Genomic DNA, 22,603 nt, shown 5'->3' with positions numbered 1-22,603 from the left:
TCACCATGCACACATGTGCAATATAGAAATTTGAAGTATGGAATTGCAAAATTTAGAGTTTTCTTCATATTCGTGTCTCAAAAATCAACTCTTAGGGAAGAAGCTGTGCTCCCTGTCGGTACTAGGTCACGTGGCTTTGGCTGCACAAGTGCGAGCTGAATGTGTCCAGACCGTCCAGCCAGCTGGATTTGGTCCAGTGTGTGGGGGCTAAAAGCGGTGGGAGCCCACAGGGTTAATTTTAGCTGCACAAGGCCACCAGGGGGCATCAGAAAGATACCTTCCAGTCGTCCTTTACCAGGACGCTTTCTCTATCCTGTCTGTTGCTTCAGCCTCCCTTCTTTACAGAAATTCTAACTCCTTCAGAGAAATTCTAATTAATCACAATTCTTAAAACCCTCACTCAGCCCCTGAGGTACAGTGATAGTCCTCCAGGAAAGCGGTTCATTCTTAGTGTGGAAGGCCTTGTGCCCATGATGTCCTGGACATAGCTGGCGAGAGGAATGAGACTGATGGGGGGGGGGGGAGGAGGAGACGGGACAGGGGTGGGGGGACAGGACAGAGGGACGAGCCCCAGGTGTTGCTTGGCAAATGCAGCACCCCCAACCGTGCCCAGGCCGCTGGCCGCCCTCTGCCCATGGAGAGAGGCGTTGTGCTTGGAGTTGGTGGGGCTGGGGGCTGAGAGGCTGGGCCCTTCCCCTCCCCTTGGAAAAACATGCTTTACTCCTGACTCACATAATTTCTCACACCTCATTTTCTGTCTCCACCCTCCGCCTTCGGGGCATTTGAACATCTGCTCTCCAAAGTGGAAAACTTGGATCTCTTTCAAGAGAGTTCAGTCCCACACATGACTTTCCTTTTCTGCCTCTTTTAAAGTTCTTTGTGCACTAAAATCTTTTTGCCAAACACAGAAACTAAGGGTGATTCTACTTGAGCAGACAGTTTTCCAAGAAGACAAAGTAGCTAAAGTGTGCTCTTAAATCAAAAATCCTGCATCAGACATAGCACAAAGGGATATACATTTTATATGTAGCAAATATATCATTAATCTGCATCCATATAAATATCCCTCAAACATCAGCAAACTTCATAAAGCACATGTCCCATCTGAGAGCTATCTAACCTTCTAGAAGAGTAAAGAGTATATCTAGCCCTTTGTTCAATTAATCCCTCAGGTATTATGTAGTTTACCAAGATTTCAATTTATACATCATGTGTCTCTCTACCTCACACCCCAGCGGTACATTCATTGTTAGATCTGATTTCACACTTGCTGTGCTTTTCTTTCCCTCTTGTCCGTCATAAAAGATAAATTTAGTCTGGAACCTAACTTGGTACTTAAGAGTATCTGTAGGGTCTAGACTAGGAGTTTGGAAGAGAACATTTAATACCTCAAATGCTTAATCAAAGTGTTTTTTAAATGTCAAACTATTATATTTATTAATACAATTTTAAAAATTCCAAAACCGAGGTTTCATTCAATAAGTAAAAATAGTGGGCCTGGGGTGGCTCAGGGCATAGGTCTCATTATTGCTCCTTTATTTACAGGAGAGTCAAAGCCGATGTCTGGCACGTGGGTTTAAAGAAATGGCCCACACCAGATGACGCATGGCCATTTTTAGCACAAACACCATGCTGTTTCCCTTTTTAGGGGGCGGACACTCAGTAGAACACTTGGGACAAGCGCCCATTCCCGTGGTGGAATAGTTTCTAGCTTCAGACCTTGTCATCTGCTTCTGTTGGAGCCCATTATGCACATGTAATAATGGTTGCTAAACAGCTCCTCCCTCCTTGACTCTTGACCTTCCCAGGGTAAATTAGCCCAGCTTTGGCCCGCCATCCAAGTGCCTCCTGAGCGTGGAGGTGGCGCCTCTCACTTAACAGAGAGAAGCTTCGAATAAATGATTCTGAATCCACATGGGCTAACAGTTGATCCGAACAAAGTGTCAAGAACATTAAGGATTTCTCCTTAGGACTTTACATCGATCACTTTTTTTGCACAATTTACAGCTTCTTAACCTCTGCAAGATTTCTTGCTCAAGAATGGGGACAAGTAAACCCCGAGACATGGGATTAAGTTTATTTCCAGTGGGATTGGGGACAGAGGGAGGGACAGGGCAGATTTTCAGTCATGAGGAGGAGCTGGCTATAAATGGTGCACATAATCTCCCATCTGGGTAATGTTCTGACCCAGCCGATAGGACGAGCCACCCTTCCTGTGCTGTAGCCATGATTCTTCACCAAGGGAACTTACGCGAATCACTGGAGCGGATTTAAAAGTATTCCTACCAGGGCTCCAGCCCCGGGGAGGCTGACACAGTAGGTGAGCCTGAGGCGTGTGCATTATTTTAAAATCTCCCCGATGACTCCGATGCTCGCTGCTCGCTGCACTCAAGAGCCACGGGCGAGAGGGATTTGTGAGTCGGGAGGGAGGCGGGGCAGGCCGAGCCCTGCGACCTGACCTGCGGCTCTGCAGCTCGGCCGTGGCCCCGGCACCTGTTGGGTTGAGCTGACACCCACTCTCCCTGGAGCTATTACCCCCGCACGGGCTCCCACCCGCCCTGGGGACTTAGCAGCAAGAAGCCCTCACCATTCACAGACCCGGTGGCAAAAGGCACAGCTTGCGCTGGTCGTCTCTGCGGGGTCCTGCCTTCCCGAGGTGGTGTTGGGGTTCTCCTGCACCACAAAGCACACACGGATGTGGCTGTGAGCGAGGAAGTGACTCACCCCGCCGCCGCTCACGCGCGGGGGCAGCTGGACTCACCTCTTCGGGACTCCTTCGCTCTGATTTCTCGGGTTTCTCGCTCGTGGGGGTCTGGGCTGTAGCGGCCTGGGGCTTAAAGAGAGAAGGTTTCAACACTGGCTCGGCCTCTCTCCTTCCCCAAACATTTAAAAATCTAGTTTGCAAATGAGAGAATACTTTCCGCCTTTCTTTCTTTCCTTAGTTTCAGATTACCGAGGCTCCACCGGGGCATGAACAGATGCAGGAAGATAATTTTTAAATCCATCAATCTGACTGCTCTTCGTACAGCTCTACAAGCTTTTCCAAAGAAGTGCACTCAACGGTGAGTTAAAACGGGCTCTAGGGACTATTTAGAGGCTGAAATTATTGTTTATATGTCCTTTTTTTAACACAGAAAAATTATACTACTTCACGGAAAGGCCTGACACCACCCAGAGTGTATTTTTTTACTATGGTTTTACCCTTTCTGTAAACAGAAAACGTGCTCTTCTCCCCATTATAAACAATGCTGGCATAAGCACCGTGGTACAGATAGCTTTTTCCACATTTTGAATTACTTCCTTAGGAAATGTCTAGGTCAAAGGTTGTGAACATGTTTGCGTGATGATACCTGTTGCCAAATTGCTTTCCACAAACGTTGTAAGAATTACGCAGCCACCAACAATGTGGGCAGCTCACTTGGACCACGCCTTCCGCTGCATCAGGAATTATCCTTGAAAATGTGTTTGTTAATTTAAAAAGCGGGGAGGTGGCACCTTGTGTGAATTAGCGTCGCCTCTGTTATTAAGGGAGATAAACATTTTCCCATGTGCTTATTTATTGGCTGTGTTTCCTACTTGTGACTTTTAGTTCATCTCCTTTGCCCATTACTTTTTTGGAGATTTTCAGTGTTTCCTTACCAGCAAAAGCAACCATTTGTTGACTGCTCATTGTGCCAGTGTTCCTCATACAGCCCCCTTGTTCCTTCTCACCACCCTGGCACCTTGTGCCCATTTCAGTGCCCATTTTCAATAATCTGAGGCTCATAGGATTTCAACAACTTGGCAAGGTCACAGAGAGTAAGAGGCAGAACTGGGATTTGAACCTTTCCCCGTCTGCTTGTGTTCTTAACCACAATTTTCCTGCTCCTTTGTGCACCTGGCAGAGCCCCTTGTATAATAAAAATCTCAATATTGAACGTTATTTGTTCTTAATATTTTCCAGCTTGTCTGCCTTTAAAAAAAAAGTGGCTGTCGTTTCAGTTTTGCAAATATTAGTTAAAATGCTGATGTAGTCAGAGAGGAGGTGGCAAGGGCCAAGAAACATAAGAAAATGAGTTAAATTTTGCAAACGATCAAAGAAACGCAGATGAAAACCATGAGATACCAGTTTCACGTATCACTTTAGCGAAGGTTGGAAAGAAAAAGAAAAAACACCCCCCGGGGGGGGGGGGGGGACTCAGTGGGACACAGCTCCTTCCTGATGCACAACTGGGGCGTGACACCACCTTGTTAAGGGCCAGTTTATCAGAATGTTCACTCTGTGCCTCTTGAACCATTAACTGCACTCCTAAGTTTTTATTCGAAGGAAATAATTGAGTATGGCCAAAAACTTGCACATAAAATGGTGCTACCAAAGCAGTGTTTATAATATCAAAGAACTGCAAAAAGCCAAACGTCCGTCAGCCAGGGGTTGGTTAAATGAATCGGCATAATGAAATACAATGCGGTCCTTAAAAACGAAGCTGTAGGTTTATTCCACATGATTGTTGAGATGCCCACCACAGAATGTTAAAAGAAAAAAAGCATTATAAAACAATATACAGGGGCGCCTGGGTGGCACAGCGGTTAAGCGTCTGCCTTCGGCTCAGGGCGTGATCCCGGCGTTCTGGGATTGAGTCCCACATCAGGCTCCTCCGCTATGAGCCTGCTTCTTCCTCTCCCACTCCCCCTGCTTGTGTTCCCTCTCTCGCTGGCTGTCTCTATCTCTGTCAAATAAATAAATAAATAAAATCTTTAAAAAAAAAAAAAACAATATACATAGCATGATCCCCTTTTTGCAAAAACGTGTATGTGTCTCTAGAGAAGAAACAAGACTGGACAGATACACACTAACATATTAGCTATGATTTTTCTCTCCGTGAAATGTACTTCTTTATACTTTTCTCTTTATTTTTTTGCAGTAATTTGTTTTTATAATTTTATAATCTTTTAATAATTTTTTATAATTTTATAATCATTATAATCATTTTTATAATTTAAAAATAAAGGCTTTGCGCCTGTGTTTTCTTTAACCGCTTCTCACTTTCAGGGCTACAGGGGTACCCCTGCACTTCACATATAAGGCAGACTTACCTGAGAACGTAGGCAGGGGCCCTCCACCTGAACTGGGAGACCTAGGATCCAGGGTCCCCTGACGTTTGTTCTGGGCAAGTCTCCTCACCTTCCTAAGCTTCCAGCTCTTCTTCTGCCAAGTCTTTGCCAACTGTGAAGCTCTGAACCAACAGAACTGCTACTGTTTACTGCATGTTTTAACTCTGTCAGTATCCTTTTAGACCCAAGGGACTTTCATCCCGGTATTTCTAGCTCATTCATAATGAAATAATCTCAAGGTGTGGTCCCCAGACCAGCAGCACTGGCATCACCTGGGAACGTGTTAGAATGGCAGCACTGCAGGCTCCCCTCAGACCCACCGAATCAAAGCCTGCGTGCAGCAAGATTTGCACACCATTCCCAGGGGCACTGCAGTTGGAGAAGCCCTGATCCAGAACAGACACCTCAGGCAAGTGTCTGTCTCCTGAGCACTGAAAGTGGGAAACATTAGCAGTAATACCAGCAGCTGTCACCAGCACTAACATGCAAGGTGTCAGTTAGTATAAGAGCCAGGCGGGGCGCCTGGGTGGCTCAGTCAGTTAAGCGTCTGCCTTCGGCTAAGGTCATGATCCCAGAGTCCTGGGATCAAGCCCTGAGTCGGGCTCTCCACTCAGCGGGGAGCCTGCTTCTCCCTCTGTGCCACCACTGCCCCCCTCCCCCCCTCCCCGCCTCCTCTCATGAATAAATCTTAAAAAAAAAAAAAAAAGAGCCAGGTGATCGCAATGATGCCTTTCAGAGCCACACTCAGCAGCACTGGTTCTGGTCAGCGATGCAACAGAATGAACCGAACCGAGCAGGGCTGGGCTGCTGGACGTGACCCTGGAATCAGAGGAAAACCTCATGGCCATTTGATCTGGTTAGCCTGTGTTATTGTTGCTTTTTGGGGTTTTGGTGTTTTATGTTATTTATTTAGGCAGTTCGAACTTAGAATCAGTTCTTGAGCTCCGTGGGAGCCCCACGTTAGGGGATCCTTTGGCTACGAGTCATCGGGAATTTAATTGCAGCCCTCCTGGGATGATGGGAAGGAGCAACCTGAGGCAGAGTGTGGTGGGGACATCTTGTGGCCACTCTCCCTTTCTCCTCTCAGAACTTGTCAGGCTAGTTCGAAGGAGGGGGCCTGTTGCAGCCCCAAAGGACACCCCCGTGTTCCTTGGGAATCCTCGGAGCCGCATAGAGGGACTGCCTCAAATCAGTTCAGCAACCCCATCCCCACGCCTAAGGCTCCATCACATCCTGCCTGGAGTCCCTGTCCCTGACTCTCCACCTACCCGCCTCCTTCTTATCCCTCCCTCCAACTCAGTTCAAATCTCACCTTCCCTGACCATGTCTCCCACGTGGCCCTCCCAAGCTGAGTGACTTTTGGTCACATGCTATTACTGAGTAATCACAAAAGCTAATACCCAGCTAGTGTGCTTAACTATGAGCCCGACTCCAGTTCAAGCACTTTACCTGTATTAACTCACTTAACACCACAGTGACATCATAACAACTTCTAACAAGCTGCCAGGTGACCTCAGTGCTCTTGGTCTGGGGACCACATGAGATTATCTCATTACAAATTATCTGCAAGTGCTGGGATTAAAAGTCCTCGGGTCTAAAATGATAATGACAAAATTATAATGAGAAGTAAATAATAATAAATCTGTTGGTTAAGGGCTTTACAGTTTGCAGTCTTTTTGCAGAAGAGGAGTTGAAAGGTTTGGCAGGTATTATTATCTTTATTTTACAGAGGAGGAAACTGAGGCACAGAGAGGTTACATAACTTGCCCAAGGTCACAGAGCTGATGAGTGATAGGGCCAGTACTCAGACCCAGGCAGTTTGGCTCCACAGTCACAGGAATGTATAATGTTAAGTGCATTGCACTTTTAACATTCTGTCATTACACATTAATTTTATTTGTTCATTGTATGTATCCCTCACAGAAACGTAAACATCTTGAGGGCAGGTGATTTGTCTGCTTTGATTATGTTACACCCCAATACCTAGAAAAGTGCCTAGCATTTGGCAATAAATATTTGTTCAATGAATGAATGAATGATCCTACCAATAGACTCTCTTTTCAGGGCCACTTATCACAAAGTCATAGAGTTCTCATTATTTCTCAACAGTTGCTGGTAAACTTGGGACCCAGTAAGAAAAACAAACCCAGATTAGAGGGAGCTTCTGGGCGGAAGGCTAGGCTCACTCCCTGGGCTCCCTCACATGACCAGGAAGCTAATTCAGGTTCACAGCTTGGGAAGCATTAAAACTGTTCAATCCACAAGGGCTCAGAGGTTACTATAGTGAGCATTCACACCATACCAGGCATTCGGTCCAATGTTTGGGTTACAAAGATAGGTACAAAGGCACAGGAACAAGTGAGACACAGTGCTGTGAGGACACAGAGGTCCGAGCAAAGAATTCTGCCTGGGGTGGAGGACTGTGTGTCGAAGTTATATAAATGGCCTAACTCGGAAGCTGGGCCTTGAATGAAGTTTTGCTGGAAAGGTTAGGTGTTTTGAAGGGGCAAACACACTGCTTTGGCAGGGCTGGCATTTTATACTCTTCAGCATCTTGTTCTTAACTGTGACAAAAACCTACTCCAATTTTGAACATCGGCCACGGGTTGTGACTCCAAGTACTGTCTGAAACAAAAGTGTCATTTGACGGCAATTATCCAGATGATTCAGTTTCTCAGAATTTTAATTTAGTCTGGAATGTTCTGATAGTTGAGGCTACAAAAACAAAAAGTGTCGAAAGAAAGTGGTGATTGATTCGAATTCCTAATCCTGCATATGTAGGCAATCCAAAGGAATTTAACTTGAGAGGAAAATGCAGAAGTGGACCCATGGGAACTAGTTCTTCCCACTGAGTCTGTTATTCTTTATGTAGAAGAGGGAATATAAAACTATTAAGAAAAATTATTTCTTCCAGGCACGATCCACAAAAATGTTGCTCTTCATCCAGAAGAAATAGCTTTTCAGTGGTTCATCAGTTTAAACTGCATTGTTACATCTTTTTTTTTTTTTTTTTAAGATTTCATTTATTTATTTGACAGAGACAGCCAGTGAGAGAGGGAACACAGGCAGGGGGAGTGGGAGAGGAAGAAGCAGGCTCCCAGCGGAGGAGCCTGATGTGAGGCTCCATCCCAGGACCCTGGGATCACGCCCTGAGCCGAAGGCAGACACTTAACGACTGAGCCACCCAGGCGCCCCATGCATTGTTACATCTTAAATTAATAAGATATTTAAAAACCAACACTTAAAATTGCTTCTAATTTTTAAAAGCTGGTTCCATTTTAAATAATATGATTCCTAGGACTTCGGAAAGTTTAATTTTCATGAAATATTAAAATAGAATTCATGATTTTATGAATTAGGATTCTATAAATGCATAAAAAAACATTTTTCCTGGCATGAAATTAGGCTGTAGGTTGCTGTATTACCTCATTTGAGGGTGGAGAGGATGTGGATGCCAAGTCATCCGGGATTATTGGAGAACTCACGGGAAGAGAGACAGCTGAAGTATATTTGCCCTTGTTAATTTTCTCTTTAACATCTTCAAGTAGCATCTCCAACTTGAAGATTTCATCTTCCACTTCTCTAATAGACATAAACAGGCATCTTACTGGGTATGCAGTCAACAATCTAATGAGTAACGACAGTTTGTGAATATAGCATCGATCTATATTATTAATGTGGTTTGGCTTCAGACAGGAAGGATAATGGACACCCGCCCTGACATGCATCCTGTTTATCCTCTCACTCCGAAGGCCTGGGCTCCAATCCGCATTTTGTTATTCATTAGCTGTGAATCCTTGGGAAAATCACTTAATCTTACTGTGCCTCCAGTGTCTCAGCTATAATATAGGGATAACCATTCTCTGCTCAACTGGATCTAATTATTTTGAGATCACTTACAATTCTAAGAGCTATGATCCTATGGAAATAATATATCAATTAAAAAGAGGAAGGACATGAAATATCTGAATCATTTGATTAATAAGCTTGATCTATAGGCATATGAACATATATGTATATATGTATAAATATGTGTAAGTGTATACATAAATATAAATATCTATTTTACCCACAAAGAATCCAATTGCTTTAAAGCCATTACATTTACAAAAATTTGCCCCATATTAATCCACAAAGAAAAATCTCAACTAATTCCAAAACATTAAAAATTATACTACTGCGCTCTCACTAAGATCAGGAAAAAGGCAAGGATGTCCCTCTCACCACTCCTTTTCAACATCGTAGTGGAAGTCCTACCTAATGTAATAAGACAAGAAAAGAAAATATAAGGTATAAAGATTGGAAAGGAAGAAATAAAAGTATCTTTGTTTGCAGATGAAAATCCAAAAGAATTAACAGAAAAACTAGAACCAATAAGCAATTGTAGTGAGGTTGCAGGATACAAGGTTAATATGCAAAAGTGAATCACTTAGCTATATACTATCAATGAACAAGTGAAATTTGAAATTAAAGACACAATACCATTTACATTAAGATCCAAAAAAATGAAATACTTAGGTATAGATTTAACAAAATATGCACAAGAGCTTTATAGGGAAAACTATAAAAACTCTGATGAATGAAATCAAAGAACTAAATAAATGGAGAGATATTCCATGTTTGTGGATAGGAAGACTCAATATTGTCAAGATGTCAGTTCTTCCCAACTCAATCTATAGATTCAGTGCAACCCCTGCCAAAATTCCAGCTAGTTCTTTTGTGGATACTGACAAAATGATTCTAAAGTTTCTATGAAGAGACAAAAGACTCAGAATAGCCAACACAATATCGAAGGACAACAACAAAGTTGAAGGACTGACACTACCCAACTTTGAGACCTACTATAAAGCTGCAGTGATCAAGGCAGTGTGGTATTGGTGAAAGACTATACAAATAGATCAGAAGAACAGAATAGAGAACCCAGAAATAGACCCAGATAATTATAGTCCCCCCAACTTTGACAAAAGAGCAAAGGCAGTCTTTTCAACAAATGGTGCTGGAACAATTGGATATCCACATGCAAAAAAATGAATCTAGACACATACCTTATACCCTTCATAAAAATTAACTCAAAATGGATCACAGACCTAATGTAAAATACAAAAGTGTAAAAAATCCTAGAAGATAACACAGTAGAACACCTAGATAGTCTTGGGTATGTACACCATCCATGAAAGAAATAATTGATGAGCTAGATGTCATTAAAATTAAAACTTCTGTTCTGCCAAGAAAATAAGAAGACAAGCCATAGACCAAGAGAAAATATTGGCAAAGGACGGATAAAGGACCATTATCGAAAATATACAAAGAACTCTTAAAAACAATAAGAAAACACACAACCCAATTTTAAAATGTGCTACAGACCTTAATAGACACTTCACCAAAGAAAATATACAGATGGGAAATACGCCTATGACACGATGCTCCACGCCATATGTCATCAGGGAAATGCAAATTTAAACAACAGTGAGCTACCACTATACGTTAGCGGAATGGCCAAAATATGGACTGATAACAACACCAAATGCTGGCCAGGGTGTGGAGCAATAGGAACTCTCATTCATTGCTGGTGGGAATACAAAATGGCACAGCCACTTTGGAAGATAGTTTGACAGTTTCTTTCAAAACTAAACATATTCTTACCATACGATCCAGCAATCAGACTCCTTGGTATTTACCCAAGGGAGCTGAAAATTTATGTTGACACAAAAACTTGCACACAGATGTTTATAGCAGCTCTGTTCATACTTGTCAAAACTTGGTAGCAACCAAGATGTCCTTCAGTAGGTAAAGGGGAAAATAAACTGGCACATCCAGACAATGGAATGTTACTCAGCGCTAAAAAATTAGTTATCAAGTCATGAAAAGACATGCAGGAACCTTAAATATGTATTACTAAGTAGAAGAAGCTCAATCTAAAAAGTCTACACATTGCGTGATTCCAACAATGTGACATCTGGAAAAAACAAACTATAGCCACAGTAAAAAGATCAGTGATTGCCAGGGGTTGGGGAGGGGGGAAAGGATGAATAGGTGGAGTACAAAGGATTTTCAGGGCAGTGAAAATTCTGTTTGATGCCATAAGGACAAATACAAGTCATTATACATTAGTCCAAAACCATAGAATGTACAGCACCAACAGTAAGCCCCAGTGCAAACTATGGGCTTTGGACAACTATGATTTATCTGTGTAGTTTCATCAGTTGTAACAAATGTACCACTCTGGTGGGGGATGTTGATAACGGGAGAGGCCATGCATGTGAGCCAGCAGATATATAGGAAATCTCTGTATCTTCCTCTCAATTTTCCTATGAAGCTAAAGATACTCTTAAAAAATAAGTCTTAAAAAGCTATACCACCCACATTCTTTGATCACTAGAAATTAATAAAAATATGGCAACAACAACAAAAAACTAATTGGAAATTCTAACACTCATCCTAATAACTCTTGGGTAACTAGGAAATAAAAATAGAGATTAGGGATACTCTACAAGTGAATAATAAATAAGAAAACAACATGTAAAAACAATGTAATGTAGCTAGTGCAATACTCCGAGGAAAATTTATAGCTTAAAATGCATTTACTAGGGGGGAAATTTCAAAATCAATAAACTAAGTATTCAAAACAGGAATCTAGAAAAAGAACCACAAGATAAACCCTCCAAAAGGAGAAATGAGTGGAACTGAAAATAATTTGATCACTAAAATAAAACATTTTCTTTGAAAAATCTATAAAATAAACCAGTGGAAAGTCTGACTGAAAAGCATTAAGAATGAGAAAGAAAAGATAACAGAAGAAAAATTTTTAATCAAATGGGGTTAAGCAACTTTATACCAACACAGTTTAGAATCTAGGTGAAATGGACAAGTCTCTAGGAAAACATGAATTATTAAAATCTACTCAAAAACAGGTAGAAAATCTGAAAAAACTAACCAGAGAAAAATAGAAACGATTATCAAAAATCTACCCCCCAAAAGGCACAAAATCAAAGTGGGGTTATGTATGAGTTCTAGAAAGACTTTAAGTAACGCTTTTGGAACATAAAAAGAAAAGGGAAAATTTCCCAAATCATTCTACAAATATTAGGATATTTATTAATATATTAATAGATTTAGGAAATTAAATAGATTTCTAAATCCCATTTGATCAAACATTTTCCTAAATTAAAAAAAATCAAATCCTAGTAAATTAGGAGTAGAAGGAAGCTGTCTTGATAAAGCTTATCTACTTGAAACTGCAACAAGCGTCATACTTGGAAAAATTCCAAGTCTGTTTGGAACATGACAAGAATGATTGCTTGTGCTAGTATTATTTATCATTGTTTTGGAAAACCTAGCAAATAAAATAAATCGATAAAAAGAAATGTGATATATAAGAATTGGAGGGGAAAAAAGATAAAGTATAAATATTTAGGGGGGAATCGGAGTGGGGGGAACCCATCATTATTTTCAAATGCTATGACTGTCACTCCCAAAAACTAAGACAATCAACAGATAATCAACACTAAAAACAAACTTGTAGCCCAGCACAAGGTAAATATACTATTCTTCTTTATTTCCTGTATATCAATTATGGAAAACATCTATTACTAATGCTCAGAAAACCTATAAAATAGCTAGGAATAAGTCTAACAAAACATTCATGAAATCTACATGAAGAAAACATGCTTCTGGATGGAAATACTCATTACCAAGATTTCAACTCTAATCTGTAAATTCAACACAATGCTGAACAAAATTCTAGTGGAATTTCATTAAGGAAGTTTGGTGAGCTGATTACAAAGTTTATGGGTAAGAAGAATATGCAAGAACAGCTAACAAAATTTAAAGAAGAAATATTTCAATGTACACTAGACTATAGTCATTTAAAACTGTGTGGTTAATGTGGAAATAGAAACGTAGCTCAGCGGGATGGAACAGAACCAGTCCCATCTACGTGGAAGGGTTTTTTTTTTAATAGGATAAAAGTGGCTTTTCCATCCAGTGGGAAAGGCTGCTCTACTCAGTAAGCAGTGGTACGAAGATCTAAGCATGGAAAACCATACTGATAATCAAGTAAAATATAGGAAAATATGCTCTAATCCAGCAGATGGACAAGAACTAGACAGGGGGCAAGGAGAGGCTGAAAATTGGAAGGAAGTGAAATGGTAGAGCAAGGCCTGACGGTAGTGGGAAGAAATGGGCTCAAGGACCATGGCCAAGTGGGTTGGAAGTGAGTGAAAGAAGAAAGAAGAGGTGAAAACATGCAAATCTGGAGATGGGGAAAAGACATTTTTTTTTTAAAGTTTATTTATTTTTTAGTAATCTCTGTATGCAATGTTGGGGCTTGAACTCACAACCCTAAGATCAAGAGTCACATGCACTTCCGACTGAGCCAGCCAGGTGCCCCAGAAAAGACATTGTCATCTTTTCCATAAAGCAGAAGTCAAGATTGTATGCTCATAATATCAGAGAGAAGGGATTGGTAGAGAAAGAACCCATTCCTTGACCCCTTGGCTTCTCTTGTTAGCGTGTGAAATGACTATCAGACCACATTCTGACAAACAAGATGCATGAAATAAAACAACTATTTTTGCATATTACCTTTTAAAGGCAATAATGAGAAAGTCTTAATAAGAGCACATAGGGGACTTAAACAAGTCAATGAATCAGCAGAATTCCTTCCCCAGCAGAAAGCCATCACAAAGGCCTTTGGATTCAACACTTAGAAGGTTCTGGACAATTGTATGGGGTTCTGCTCATTGCTACATTATGCCCGTGCGAGAACAAGAGGACCAGTGTCAAGCTGAGCAGCCTTGCTTGCTCTGAGGTGGTTTTAACTCAGTTTTGGAAGGGTCCTTCCCTTACCCCAAAGCTTATTGAAAGCTTTTCCTGTATCTGGGATATAATTGCAGTTGAAACTCTCTTGATTTATACTGGGTGCAGCACACTGTGGGTGTAACTAGGATATAAATACGGCATTGCATAACTTTGGTCTCACTGTGCACAGAGGCCTGACTTTAAAATGACGGCCCAGACAAGTGGGATTCCTTGGAAAATAAATATCCTCACTCCATTAGTTTTTAAATAAATAGTGAAAGTATGTAGAGATCTTTCTTTTCCCAGAAAACAAAATAAGCCTTTTGGGGGAAAAAATCAACATTAAAACCTCATCCTTGCTGTCTAATTACTCAGTATGGAAATAACAGTAGACAGAGATTTCATTCATTTTGAAAAAGTAAAATTGTACTTTGGGGGAAAAAATACCTCAGGACACTAGTGCCGAAATATAAACTATGAAAGTAATCTGGCCTCGAGAATGAGTCCATGTGAAAATGCTATGAATGGAAAGAGCTGAACTTACGAAGATTAAGCCTCCTAAATGGATTCTTTAACTTCATACCAGGAAATTAAATGGAAACAATCCCAGCCTTGAGTCCTGGAATACATCTTAAAATTATTTGGATTGGAGAAAGAGGAGCGCAGGGCCATAAAAAATGGCCAGTTGGAAAGTTCGGTGAGTTTGCTTCCAAGTTTCTAATGTGAACTAACTCAGAAGTCATTTTGACTTTCAGCTTTAACATTTTCCCTTTGTGGGGGTCTGTGGGTCCTTCAGCCCCACATTAATCAGCCTTACAGTGGTCCCCTCATGCCCACTGCCCCGCTGGAATTGTCTGTGGGTGGGAAAGAAGAGGGAGACAAAGAGGGAGACAGAAGAACCAGGTGGGGGAAACAGAGGCAGGAGTGGGGTGAAGGGCAGGACGTGAGGAGCTTGGAGAGAAGGCCCTCTGGGGTTAGCATGTGAGCCTTTCTAGGGTTTTCTCGTGCTGTTCTGAGTCTCAGAACCAATTCTGACATCCAACAAAGGACAAGATTATGGTACAAAATTTCCACTCCAGGAGATAACTGTTCATTTCGAGGACTCCATCTGGGTCAGTGCCCAGCCCAGGACTTTGTATGTAGCGGGAATGCCACACTGCTTGTCGCATGGGTAACACCTGTTCACTGGTGGCAGAGTTTTTGCGGACCCTAGACCAGGGGCTGTGCAAGCCACATCAGAATCCCACCTGAAGGAGGTCGCCTCTGCCCCCTCCACCTCACACAGTTTAAGCCTGACCTTTCTGGATCAAAGTCACCGACAGCTGGGGATTCATGCCTGTGAACTTGCTTCAAAGTCAGATGCTTCTCCTTGTTGTCCAGAAACTCCTGCTCCAGCAGTTCAAGATGTCCCTGCAGTTTCTCCAGGACCTGCAGCAGTAAAGTCACCGGAATCAAGCACATGTGAGCCTGTGCTTGGGGCTGGCTCCCCCCCAGATACAAGGAACGTATACTCTATAGTAGTTCCAAACTGAAGCCACCGTCCTTCTCCCGGCCATTGTTCTGTTTCAGAGTCTGACATCTAAAATACAGATACCCCAGGTGCCGTCTCCACGTTTACAACACCCTCCTAGCACATGGCTTTTTCAGCACAATGACCTGATTTCGCTCCCAGCACCCACTCAGGGGCCTCTGAACTTCCTTAATAGGATATCAATAAGCCTGTGCTTTTGCAGAATGATTTGTAGCTTACAGAGCACTTCCCTGTGCATTATCTTCCTTAATCCACACAGCAATGTCGTAAATGTTGCAAAATAGATTCTATTATCTCAGCTGTATACAGGAGGAAATTGGAGCTCTCAGACCTATGTCTGAAGCCACATAGACCTTGAAAGGAACTGATGTTAGAGGACCTGAGTTTGAGTCTATGGCCCTTGGAGGGTGAGATGGGGAAGGAACATCAGGAAGTTTAGCCAGAGCTTCAAATGAGTCTTCGAGACATCCACACATGGAGCCCAGTGTGGATGAGGACTTGAACCGTGCAGGTCAGGGTCCGGTCTTTTCCCCTCAGCCCCAATAGCTAAACATTCCCTGAGCACTGCCTGTGTGCGGCCCTGGGCCACATGTATGAAAGATACAAGTTTTATCAGGCACCCCCACGCCTGGTCTCAGGGGTTTTACTCCAGTTGGGAAGAGAGACTGGATTCGAGGATTTTGCCATGGCTGAGTGGAAGAAGTGAGACTTCAGTCAGGCTTGAAAAGTGCTCAGGAGGGCCTGGACCAGGCAGTAATCATGAACATGGAAAGTAAAGGATGACTGGAGAGATAATGCGTATAGCACAATGGGGTTATGGGATCAGACACCCGAGGGTTCAACTTCACACTGTCACCTAATAATTGTACGATTTTAGTCAACTTGAACTCTAACCTTCAGTTTTCTCATCTGAGATAATAATAGCCCTCACCTCATATTGTGAAAATTGAAGGAGTTAATGCTGAGCCAGGCTCATCATCATCACGATTAATTCTGATTATTAAAAATGAATAAACAAGTTTGGAAACATACTGGCCATAGGGCATACAAAATGGCAAGTGTGGTAGATGTTTTCCATGTCCCCTCCCCAGATTCATCCTCCATCTCTCTCTGTGGCCCTGTCAGGAGGCTGACCTTCAGTGAACTGCGTCAACAGGCTCCCCGGCCCTGGCATTGGTTTCAGCCAATGCAGGGCAACAGGAGAAGAGAGAAATGAAGGATGAGGTAGGGGTCTTTAGTTCCCTGATGTCCTCCTGCCTGGATCAGCTACTCCTACCACTATAGCTACTCTCCCTAGGCTCCCAAATCTGCTCCATCCCTTCTGTCCCACTGTTCCTTCTATGAGATGTTCTCTGTCCCTTATCGGTTTCCCCTAACCTTGCCCGCGCTGTTGGAAAGTGATGCGTTATTAAACTCTCCTCAGTTGTCCCACTGGAGTAAACCATCAGGGTGCCAGGACCCTGACTGATACTGTAAATCTCTAGCTCGGCAGGCGGAAAGAATGTGAAACCCCTGACTTAAAATGAGGAATTTGAAAAGGCCAACAGATTTGAATGAAGCTGTCCATGTTGGACGAGTAGAATTTTCAGCGAGAGCGGGAGAGCCAAGTGAAGTTACACACAAACATTTGGAGCTGTGGATGAGAAGTTAGGATGAGTAATTTAGGAATTGGTAGATGGCGATGGCAGTGAAAACCATGCGAAGGAATTAGGTGTTCAAAGGAAAGAGAAAAGAGAGAAAGCCAATCACAAGTTGTAATTTAAGATGTTGGGATTTAAATTGGATTATATGTCAAGAGAAGATAGAGCATGGTTGTCTAGCCATAAATGTACCCTGTTTAATTCTCATAGCAGCTCTGAGATGGGAAGACACACTACGTGTCTAAGACGGTACCATCAGTATGTAGAACTAGAATGGCTGCTTTCCATTCTGCTGTGCCGCTCACACTGAGGTTAGTTTTAGCCTTGTCTGGCCCTCCCCCAGTGCTGAACCAAATGGGCCTGGAACTCTCAGGCCAACGCTGACACTGTCAGGAGTCACCTTGACTCTCTTCTCCGTCCAAGCATGAATCCCCACATATCCTCTAGCATCAAGGAGAAACTTCCTAGATTGAAGGCTCGGAAGGCTAGTGCCTCAAACCAGTTCCCTCTGCTTTGCTCAGCCCTTTAAAAATCTGTGTTCAGGGCGCCTGGGTGGCTCGGTCAGTTGGGCATCTGCCTTCAGCTCAGGTCATGATCCTGCAGTCCTGGGATGGAGCTCTGTGTCGCCTTGTGTTCTCTGCTCAGCGGGGAGCCTGCTTCTCCCTTTCCCTCTGCCACTACCCACTGCTTATGCACGCACTCTCTCTCTCTATCAAACAAATAAAATCTCTTTAAAAAATAAAATAAAAAAATCTGTGTTCTCCCAGTTCTTAAGAGCCTGGATTTTTTGATATCTCCTTTATCATTCACTCCTTAACTCGGCAATCTGGCTTCGACGGATCTACCAGTTCATTAAAACTGGGTTTGCCAAGGTCCCTCATGATCTTTGGAGGCCGAATCCAATGCACTTCTTGATTTTTCCCCCTTATTTGAACATTTGGTGGTTTTTTTTCCCTTTGGTTCTAACAGCTCTGCCCCCTGTGGTCTGCCTTGACCTTTTGGGTCACTCCTGTCGGTCTCCTTTGGCTCCCTCTTCTTTTGCCTGCCCCTGTTTGCTGAGTCTTTCCTTGGACTTCTTTACTGCTTCCTTTGCATGTTGCCTGGGCAATCTCATATACCTCAGAGCTTCAACCCACAGTTATACCCAAATTTACATTTCGGCCCAAACAACCCCTCTGAGGCCCAGATCCGTTGGTCTAATTGACTTCTGAATCTCTCCAATTGGATGTCCTGTAAGGACCTCAGAATGAACTTGGCGTCTTGCCTCCTGCTTGCCTCCCACACCCATTAGGAACTGGATCTTCCATTTTTAGTCCTGACCTTGGTTGCCCAAGCTAGAAATCTGAAACTCGTCCAAGCCTCCTCCCTTCCTTTATTCACCCCTCTTAATCTGCCACCACTTGGTTAAACTCTTAGATTTGTTCCCCTCTCCATCCTCATTGCCAATTTTGGTTCAGGCCCTCATAGCTTGTTACCTGGAGTATGGCTTCCTAGCCACAGACTTGCCCCCAGGGTGCTCTCCATTTCTTGGCTTTCAAAACTCCAATGTTGCCCCATCACTCAACCTCAGGGTAAAAGCTAAGCTCCTTAGCATGGTTTAAAGGTCTTTCATGATGTAGACCTTAACTCTTTCTCTCGTTTCCTCCCTTTCTCTTCACCACACGTACCCTGAACTCTGGCCAATTACAGTGCCATACAGTTCCTCCAACTATCAGCACTTTCTACCCCCTGTGCCATTGTACCTGCTGATTCCTTTTCTTGGAACACCCTCTTGCCCCAGCTTTGCCAGTCTCATACATATTCATCCTACAGTGTCAAGCTCAGAGGTCAGTCCCTTCCAGGGAGCCTTCCCAAGTGCCCTCTAACTGGCAAGAGTGAGCCTCTTCTAGGCTGCCATTAGCATCATCTGTAACATTTCTCGAGTTTCATGTTGCTTGTCTATTAATCAATCTGTTGTTCCTAGGAGACTGTAAGCCACTTGAAACTGTTTCTTCATCTCCAAATCCCTAGTGCCTGGTACAGAGTCTGGGACATAGGAAGTACCTGGTAAGTGTTTGTTGAATGGATGAGTGAACGAATGAGTTATTTAATTAATGTAAAGAACGAATGAATAATGCACTGTTGCACTGTGTCTCTTAACATCTGAGTCCTCCTGGTGTTTGTCTATGCTGTCTGGTCTCTACTGCACACCCTGCCCTGTTTTGTTTGTGGTCCTTCACATCAGGACTTCTGACCACCTACCTTCTGACCACCTGTTGCTGACCTAATGGCCTGAACGGCATCTTCAGCTCTGCACATTTCTGGCTCTAGCAACCTCAGCTTTTTTAGCTGAGCGCCCATTGCCATGCTCCACCCCCTCTTCCCACAGCCCTGGCACTGATGAACAAGGCTGTGTGGTTACGATATAATTAGTGATTTGATTAAATGCAATAACAAGCAAGGATGTGAAAGTCACAGATTTTGATCCGTTAAGATCCGTTTTAAGTTTTCAAAGTTTTCTATATTAAGTTGTCAGATCCTGGCAAATTTTATAACCTGTATCCCCCAGGACCCAACAACTCTGGATGGACTTGACCTTTATAATAACTGACATGCTATTCTCGTAAGCCTACCATGGTCTCAGATTATTGTGGGTGACTGCTAAGGAATAATAGCCATGGGTAATATTCCCCTGAGAAAGAGAGAAGGCTACATACATATAGAAATAGAATTGAAAGCTCTTTGAGCCCCTGTAACACAAAGCCCCCGAGCCTTAAATAACCAATTAGATCCTCAGCCCCGGCGTGTTGGGAGGCTGGGTGGGGGCAGGGATGGGAAGATGGGGAAAACGGAAACAGTGTAAATTAAACACTAACAACATTTCATACTAGTTACCAAATATATCAAGCTTAAAATATGTTGTTAAAGATCTTAATTCAATTCAACTCAGTATTAATAATTAAGGGCATAATATGTGTAAGACACAAGGCCAGGCCTCTGGAGTTCATTGCCCTTAATCTTCAGCAAATATTTCCACCAGAACATTTCCACTCCCAGCGCTGTAGAGAAAACATGGTGCTATAAAGTCATTTACCCATGTCAAATTCCCTTACAGAGATGTTTAAAACTGGGTAAAATTTATTACCAGCCTCTTGTCTTGCAAATGATAGGGAGAGTCTTGTGCTATGCTTTTGGAAAATTCTTGTACCTGCAGTGAAAAAATGCAATATTTCATTAATGGCATGATGTCTTATGTCTGAATTTGGTCACTTCTCTTCATCATAGTAAGCTTTAAAAATATTACTTTAGTCTTCAGTTGATCAGTCTGTTCTTTTAACTTCTGGCACATCTGTTTCCCTTGGGTGATCTTCTGAAATATGTAAGAAGAACTTGGGGAATGGTCTCTCTGAGAGATTGATGACAGCTTAAAGAGACTCCTCTCAGATTCTATTCCTGTAAAAGAAAGAATAAGTTTTGGCTTCCATTCATCTCAACTTCACTGCAGATTTATTAAGTACTAAAACAGAAGTCTGTGGCAACCACCACCATTTGCTATTTTAAAAAAAATTCAAAATGTATCTCTAAATCAAAAAGGTTTAAAAATGTTAGTACCTGGGATACCTGGGTGGCTCAGTCAGCTAAGCATCCGACTCTTGATTTCCACTCAGGTCATAATCTCAGGGTCATGAAATTGAGCCCCACGTCAGGCTCCATGTTGGGTGTGGAGCCTGCTTAAGATTTTCTCTCTCTCTCTCCCCCTTCCCCCATCTCCTCTCTGTCTCTCTCTCCCTCTAAAAAAATAAAAAAATCAAATCAAATCAAATATTAGTACCTGGGAGATGTTCTTGGTGAGTATGTACTGTGGGCTCCATCTGTACAATAAGAAAACATTATTAAGATCTAAAATAATGTGGTCATCATGGAGGCAGCCCAGAGTTGTGTCAAGAGCTGGGTCCCTGACGCCAAGGTTAAATTCCACTCTGACACTTAACTGCTAGGTGACTCAAGACAATTACTTCATCACTATGAACCTCAAATTCCTTGGCACTAAGATGAGGATAGAAATATCCTAGGGTTGTTATGAAGATAAAATGTTAGGTATTACCATATCTGGCACGTGGTTAAGCATTCATGACACGTCAGCTGTTACTACTGCCATGTTCCAAACTATTACAGGGAATGGAATAATGAAACATTTCTCCCAAAACTGGACCAGAAGCTCCATGAAAGCAGGGGCCACTGCTGGTCTTCTCACCAGCTCTGTGGCTCGTGCTCTCACTAACACTGTGCAGTAGCCACACTCTAGAGAATAATATAAAACCATATGCAGTAAGTTCCAGAATGTGAGTCAGGATAGTGATTGTTTACTCACCACAGACTAACAGGACAGGAGCTTAAATTCCAGAGTGACTCACCTTGAAGGTCTTCCCACTGTTCTCAACACATAAAGCTCGGAAACATGCTCATGCCCGAGAGCTCAACGGTGGTGGTCAAACTAGACTTTGGTTTTGACGAGTATCTCAACTGTATGATGGATAGTCTACTCTCCAGCCTTAATCGACAGGAGTAGAGAAAATCAGACACCTGCCTTCAGACTGCCACTGCCAGAGAGAGGTGAGCCTAATACCTATTCTCTTCCTACTAAGCTCAGGGGACCAAGGACTGTGCATTCCCAGGGCTGTTTTCCTGCAAGCTGAAGGAGACCCCCTGAGACTTGCCAGTGTCAGACACAGAGAAGCATACCGGTAAGGCCAGGTGGGCTGCTGGCTTCAGGTGAGGGAGGGGGAGCGTTCTGCTCAAGCTCCTCAGAGCGTTCAGCTGAAAGAGAAGGGAGCTGAAGCATGAAGGGTGGAAATGGAAACAGGCAAAGAGTGTTCAGTCCAGAGTGCCCTTTGTTCAAAGCTTAAGAGAAAGATCATACTGTCCTGGCAAAGTGCCAGAGAACTAAAGTGTTTATTTTGATCATTAATGTGAATTTAACTCCTGGACCTCAAATAATTGATGAGGTCCCAAGCCTCGATGTGTTGGGAAGTTGCATGGGGGGATGGGAAGATGAGGAAAGGGGAAATAGTAGAAATTAAACATTAACAAAATTTGGTTGTCGGGGGTACCTGGCTGGCTCAGTTGGTAGAGCATGCGACTCTTGATCTTGGGGTGGTGAGTTCGAGCCCCATGTTGGATGTGGAGATTACTTTTAAATATAAATAAATAAAATCCCAATGTAAGCATTAAAAACATTTGGTACTAAACAGTTACCAATACAGCAAGCTTGGAACATGTTATTAAAGATCTAAATTTGACTTGATTTAGCGTTAATAACCACGGGTGTAATATATGGAAGGCAGAAGGCCAGGTCCCCGGGGGGAATTAGGCAATGGAAAGATGGAAACAAGGTTGCTGCCCTCCAGAATACTCAAGTCTAGTGGAAGAAACAGATATTTCCAAATTATCATGATCCAAAGCAGGCTGACATAGTGCTCTGACAGAAACCTAAACAAGAGAGGATGTGAAGGACTGACAGGGGGAGGGGGGGAGTGAGGATGGGAAAAGTCCCACAGCCAAC

The 22,603-nt window shown here is 42.8% G+C and overlaps 2 protein-coding genes across 5 annotated transcripts in view; one reads left to right on the top strand and one right to left on the bottom strand.

The window, feature by feature from the left end:
• Window positions 1-22,603, bottom strand: part of AKNAD1 (AKNA domain containing 1) — a 34,889-nt gene that overhangs the window by 10,387 nt on the left and 1,899 nt on the right. Inside the window, exons 2-11 of the mRNA XM_040626726.1 lie at window positions 20,873-20,912; window positions 20,345-20,493; window positions 20,186-20,248; window positions 15,188-15,318; window positions 8,517-8,673; window positions 6,541-6,618; window positions 5,412-5,522; window positions 5,074-5,203; window positions 2,762-2,937; window positions 2,588-2,673 (exon numbers count right to left, since the gene is read on the bottom strand). Coding sequence (XP_040482660.1) covers window positions 2,588-2,673; window positions 2,762-2,937; window positions 5,074-5,203; window positions 5,412-5,522; window positions 6,541-6,618; window positions 8,517-8,673; window positions 15,188-15,318; window positions 20,186-20,248; window positions 20,345-20,493; window positions 20,873-20,912 — 1,121 coding nt within the window. The remainder of the gene's footprint in view (window positions 1-2,587; window positions 2,674-2,761; window positions 2,938-5,073; window positions 5,204-5,411; window positions 5,523-6,540; window positions 6,619-8,516; window positions 8,674-15,187; window positions 15,319-20,185; window positions 20,249-20,344; window positions 20,494-20,872; window positions 20,913-22,603) is intronic.
• Window positions 2,971-22,603, top strand: part of GPSM2 (G protein signaling modulator 2) — a 102,126-nt gene continuing 82,493 nt past the window's right edge. Inside the window, exons 1-3 of one of the 4 annotated variants that reach the window (XM_008703982.2) lie at window positions 2,971-3,062; window positions 14,477-14,587; window positions 19,025-19,107. The gene's annotated coding sequence lies outside the window, so the exon portion shown is untranslated. Of the gene's footprint in view, window positions 3,063-14,476; window positions 14,588-19,024; window positions 19,108-21,686; window positions 21,786-22,603 lie in introns of those variants that run through there. The other 3 variants (XM_008703986.2, XM_008703983.2, XM_008703984.2) reach the window with 3 other exon arrangements.

The sequence above is a fragment of the Ursus maritimus genome, unplaced genomic scaffold (genome assembly GCF_017311325.1).
Source record: "Ursus maritimus isolate PB19 unplaced genomic scaffold, ASM1731132v1 scaffold_12, whole genome shotgun sequence".
Classification (NCBI taxonomy): Eukaryota; Metazoa; Chordata; class Mammalia; order Carnivora; family Ursidae; genus Ursus; species Ursus maritimus.
This window is presented reverse-complemented; position numbering and strand designations above follow the sequence as displayed.